Source organism: Trachypithecus francoisi, unplaced genomic scaffold (assembly GCF_009764315.1).
Source record: "Trachypithecus francoisi isolate TF-2019V2 unplaced genomic scaffold, Tfra_2.0 Lachesis_group12, whole genome shotgun sequence".
Classification (NCBI taxonomy): Eukaryota; Metazoa; Chordata; class Mammalia; order Primates; family Cercopithecidae; genus Trachypithecus; species Trachypithecus francoisi.
Genome location: NW_022681457.1, coordinates 76,153,107 through 76,159,106, shown reverse-complemented (window position 1 = coordinate 76,159,106; position 6,000 = coordinate 76,153,107). Strand labels below are relative to the sequence as shown.

The 6,000-nt window shown below is 34.2% G+C and overlaps 1 protein-coding gene across 2 annotated transcripts in view; it reads right to left on the bottom strand.

The window, feature by feature from the left end:
* Nucleotides 1–357: 357 nt before the first annotated feature.
* SPATA6 (spermatogenesis associated 6) overlaps nt 358–6,000 on the bottom strand; it is a 192,427-nt gene continuing 186,784 nt past the window's right edge. Inside the window, exons 13-14 of one of the 2 annotated variants that reach the window (XM_033226459.1) lie at nt 1,206–1,257; nt 358–629 (exon numbers count right to left, since the gene is read on the bottom strand). In XM_033226459.1, coding sequence (XP_033082350.1) covers nt 1,233–1,257 — 25 coding nt within the window. In that variant the 3' untranslated portion in view covers nt 358–629; nt 1,206–1,232. The remainder of the gene's footprint in view (nt 630–1,205; nt 1,258–6,000) is intronic. The other variant, XM_033226457.1, reaches the window with a different exon arrangement.

Sequence of the window (6,000 nt, the reverse complement as noted above, 5' to 3'; positions counted from 1 at the left end):
ACCTCGTGATCCGCCTGCCTCGGCCTCCCAAAGTGCTGGGATTACAGGCGTGAGCCACCGTGCCCGGCCCCTAGTTTAGCTCTTTCATTTGTGTTGTGAAAAGAAAAGTTTCCTTTCAGAAAGAAAACACCATGAACTTAAATACAATGTACCGTAAGGTCTGTATTGGTACAATGATAAATTTTGCATCATAAATTGTACAATACTATAATTAAAGATGTGCATTCTAATCTATCTGGGGTGGACGTTATATGATATAGTAAATCATCATATAAAGAAATCTAAATGTAGTCTAAACGCTTTTATGTTTCTCTTATATTAAAATGTATATAAAATTAGAACATTAAATCAATGTAATTTTATCCTTACATGTTAAATTGGATTTGGGGAGATAGACTGTTAGCATTTACACTAACATACTCTTTAAATGCACCAAGTTCATTCATCTAAACAGAGCAGGAAGCAAGCACAAAATTCTTGTAATAGTCAAAGTTGATAATATAACACCAATACTTAAAAGTCCCCAACACAGAACATTTTCATTCTTGTTTTATGCAATCACAGCAAATCGGTAACCTGGTCCCCAAGCCTACTCTACATCATAAGCAGCAAATGTGGAAATATAAATTCTAAAAACAAAACAAAATTGAGACATATTAGCATGGAGGCAGTCATTGCAGACATAAATGGCTCTACTCTACCTCAACAGTCCTGCGTTTTATACTGGCTGACACAATAAGTGATCTTCATATTGGGAAGCCAGAATCATCAAATGTATTCACATATCAAAACATCACATTGTACACCTTACATATACAAGTTTTGTTTGTCAATTATACCTCAATAATCCTGGGGGAAAAAAATGCAGTATGTTTGAGGAGGTTAAAAAAGATGTGATAAATTAGGAAGTGTTCTAGTCAATAAAGAATAAATTAAATAAAACTCAGGACTATTTGAAAAATTCAGATGTTCAGAACTTAGAGTTCACATAGTGGAGGTTTTATTGCTTTAGGACATTCTATTATGAAGAATGTAAAACCTATAATGGCTAATAATTTTCTTTACTTAAAGGCAAACTTTCTAATGCCGATATTATTGTCTTTTCCAATGTAGATTCTATGTAAACATCACTACTTTTTAAGTTAGTTCATCTCTTGATTTTACCTAACTTGAGGTGTAATACAACTTATCTTAAAACCACTCGCGTGAGTCAGACAATCCTGCAGAGACTTTCAGATGAGGACATATGGTGCATTCCTGAAAATAAAAGGGATGATATGATTATTGTTTTTCCTCTCCAGGTTTCCCCAGTCTTCACATTTGGTTTAATAATCAATACAAAGAATTGCAATTTCTATAATATGTGTTGTTACTAAATAATATCCATAGCACCTTAACTGTAATTATTCACATCTGGCAAGACTTCTGGTGTCACCAGACACATTTTCTCTTCATACCTGACAAACATTAAGAACACAAGAAAGGCTACCTCCTTTAGAATCATGAAAACCCTAACTTACCAGAGTACTATTCACTGTTTCCAGTGTGTTATTTTACCTTCTGACAAGTTTTATAAAGGAGAAGGGAATAAAACTAACTTACATTACATACAAGATGTTGCCTACATAGATGCCAGAAAGGGAAGCAAATGAACAGCTAGAACATATGGCAGTGAGCTGACAGCATAAAGAAACTAGTTCTGCATGAGCAACAAGAAACATCTTGAAATGTTCAAGACATATGTGTTTTTAGGAAGAAGACTGAAGTGTTTCATAATAAAAACAGGACAAAGTGAACTATGAGTGCTGAATAAAGTTTTAATTAAAAAAGGGTTTTTAGCCTTCAATGTGAATATACAATATGCTTCACAGATGGATTTTATATTTAAGCCTTATCCAAACCAAAAAAGTAAGTGAGACAAATAAAGCTTCTGAAAATGGCACCGAGGCTAAAATGTGTGTACACAATGAAGAGTTCTGGTACAAACAAACAAGGAAGGAAGAACAATCCTTCTGCCATCCGTTCTCCACTTGCACATTGCGTAAGTAGATCATACAACCTACCTTTGGTGCAAACACATCTCTCTCCAGTTTAAATATATAATAGACACACATAATTAGGGAACAATCTAAATGTCCAATAGAGGAATGGTTAAATTACTTTATATCAATGCAATATTAGCCATTAAGAAATACACTTATGCCTCATTTTAGAAAAATGAAGAAATGTGCATGTATTAATGTCAAAATAGTAGGAAACAAAATTTGTGAAAACAAACCAACTTTAGAAATGCAAGAATATTGCAATAAAATAGACAAAAATATTAGCAAGTTACCTCCAAATTTTTACTTTCATATAACGACTTCTTTGACTCTTCCATTAATAGTTTTTATGTAGCACTGCTTTTTAAAATCAGAAAATAATGGACATTTGAAGTCTAATTAAAGTTGAAATATTTACCTAGAAAACCTGATATGAAACAAAAATTGTTCTAAGTTTATCAGAAAATATTTTCATATTAATATTTGATGTCTAAATAATGGTGACCATTATCTATATAGCTTCATTTTTGTTTCAAGACGAGAAAGAATTATTACTGAAGTTCACTGGCTATAGGCAAACAAAGAATGACAGATAATCTCTACACTAAAAACCCAGGCATCTAGCAGATGAAGATCTGACAATAATGTATAAGAAGCATACAGGGCCAATGGATATACTTTTTTGTTTTCTTTGAGAAAAAGTTTAAAGCAAACACAAAATGATATCTAAAGCTCTTTACAACACATCTAAAAAGCACGGGTTTAAGCTAGAAAATTTCTTGGCAGTGAGTTTGGTATTTGAGAGTATCTTAATGCCAGGAAATATTTTTATATTACAAAATATTTATTTTTAAAAGTTCAACTGAAATTGGAGTTTTTTATGAGATCTTTAAGATGGATCAAAAGTATATTCAGAAATAGCTTTCTTTACAAGGTTTTTTGAAGGTTTCATTTCATTTAGAAGCCATATTTATTTATTGTCAATACCCACCGATGTGCGCCGCTACACGAAACTCGCTCAAGAAAAGAAAAAACTGCTCTCAAACACACTTCATTAACCCTTGTTTCCATACCTTTATGCCACTGCTCAATTTTTCTCACTTACAGCAATTTTCTCCTTTCCTACCTATTGCAATTCAACCTGTCCTTCAGACTGAAGTCATGTCCCTACTCTACTCATAAAGCCTTTTCAGATAAATAACTTTAGTTCTCTCCATCCTTTGAACTCATACTACTCATTGACTCCTCGGCAAATACGAATTCCTTTGTAATATCTCTTACTATGATCTTTTCAAGCATTTATTTCATCTGCTAAACTACATTGAAAGTTCTGTGAGAATATTTAAGAAGTCAGCTTTTTTTTTTTTTTTTTTTTTTTTTTGAGACAAGGTCTCACTCTGTTGCCCAGGCTGGAGTGCAGTGGTGGAATCATGGCTCACTCCATCCTTGCACTCCTGTGCTCAGGTGATCCCTCCCACCTCAGCCTCCCAAGTAGCTAGGGCTACAGGCACATACTACCATGTCCAACTAATTTTTGTATTTTTATTTTTAGAAGCTAAGTCTTGCTATGTTGCCCAGGCTAGTATTTTTTCTTTATGTCACCAAGTGTGTACTTCACAAGTGCTCAATAAATATGCTGAAAGATGAGAAATGGCTGGAGAAACACTGACTACAGAACTCTTACCCTTGGCTTCAATGTAACCTTTGGGATGTCAGATATATCTGCTTAATCATATTATGAAAATGAAAAGCCATTATTTGAGTACCCAAAGATTTTTGGGAGAAGAAGACAAAATTTAAATTCTATTATAAGACACACAAAAGATCTTGATGTGATTTTAACACACATTTCCACCTTATCTTGGATCCCAATTTCACCATATATCCTTATACTCTAATCATATTAAACTTCTTCTTTTTTTTTTTTTACTATACTTTAAGTTCTGAGATACATGTGCAGAACATGCAGGTTTTTTACATAGGTATACATGTACCATGGTGGTTTGCTGTACCCATCAACCCGTCATCTCCATTAGGTATTTCTCCTAACGCTATCCCTCCCCTAGCGCCCCCCCCACCCCGACAGGCCCCACTGTGTGATGTTCCCCTCCCTTTGTCCATGTTTTCTCATTGTTCAACTCCCACTTATGAGTGAGAACATGCAGTGTTTGGTTTTCTGTTCCTGTGTTAGTTTGCTGAAGATGATGGTTTCCAGTTTCATCCATGTCCCTGCAAAGGACAGGAACTCATCCTTTTTTATGGTTGCATAGTATTCCATGGTGTGTTTGTACCACATTTTCTTTATCCAGTCTATTGATGGGCATTTGGGTTGGTTCCAAGTCTTTGCTCTTGTGAACAGTGCTGCAATAAACATACATGTGCATGTGTCTTTATAATCCTTTGGGTATATATCCAGTAATGGGATTGCTGGGTCAAATGGTATTTCTAGTTCTAGATCCTTGAGGAATCTGTACACTGTCTTCCACAATGGTTGAACTAAAGTTCCCTGAATGTGCTGTGCTTCTTCATGCCTCCATGCAAGCTCTAATGGCCTACCTCTCCTCTTCTGACAAAATCATCCTTTAAGATCAAGATGAAAGGCTGAATCCTTCATCATATCTTTCTTCATTTGTTAAGGAAGTGGTTGCTTCCTCTTTCATGCTCCTTAAGTACCCACCTAAATATTTCCTTCATATATTTACTTATATTGTACATATCCATAATACAACATTTTATAACACACTGTAATGCATTTGTGAGAGATCAGAATACATCTTATTTATATTTATTTTATATTTTCCTAGTGCTACTGATAATATCTGTATTATCAGCTTCATTGTAAGCAAATATCAATAATTGCTTAATGAATGCTCTTGCTGACTGCTTATATTAAAGAAGAAAAAGAAAACCCTGGGATTTAAAGGTTAGTCATGGATAAACGAAAAGGTATATAATTCACACGGAATCAAGAGCCAAGCATTATGTTCCTTGGAGCTCAAGGTATTTTTTGCCTGTTTTTATAAAACATAAAAATAAAATCAATCCAGATGGTGAAGAGGCTAACACAATGAAAATATTTTAAAAGAGGGAAAAATTAAAATCAGAAAAAAAAGTCCCACATGCTCCTTCCCACAGAGGAAGCTGTGAATGGGTGCTAGATCCATGGTTCTCAAACCTGGGTAAGCATTATAACCACCTAGAGAGACTAAAAACTTACAGATGTTAAATTTACTGCTTCAGGATCTCCAGAGGTTGGGATTTTTAACAGGCTTCCTGAGTGATTTTAATCAGTTAGGATTTGGAACCACCGACCTTGAACATAAATAATCAAAAGCCTCACCGGCTTTAGACCTGGATGTTACATAGTCATGCATATCTCCCTAAATAGATTAATATTTGATATGTCTCAGATATTCTAGTTCTGAATCCTATCCCTAGGAAAAGTTCTTTATAAATTATGACAATTTCCAATTATGTGTGGTGAATAATTACATTTAAATTACATTACTGTATTTTAAAAATCCCATGCACTCTTCATCACTAAACATTTCTAGTAGAGCGGCTAACAAATTACAAGTTGAATAATTTCCTTTCCTCTTCAATGTAGCAGAGGTGGGTTAATAAGTAGGTGAACTAACCAACAGGGATGGAGTAAGAGCAGAGAAAACAAATGTTTGGAGCTATTCACAAACATTTTAAAAATTTTTAAATAATGGAAAACTAGCTTCCTCCAATATAACAATGGATCAATCGCTGAAAATCAAATATCACCTCTTAAAATCCAACATTAAACTCAATATCTAAGGAAAATCAAACAATAGTAGGGAAAAGTTCTACAGACTATTTACGAGAAAATACTAACATTTGAATATAAGTCCTAGTTCAGACACTAACACTCCCACTGTGTGACCCACAGGAGACACTTAACCCAAACTTGAGTTTTCCTGTCTGTAAAAAA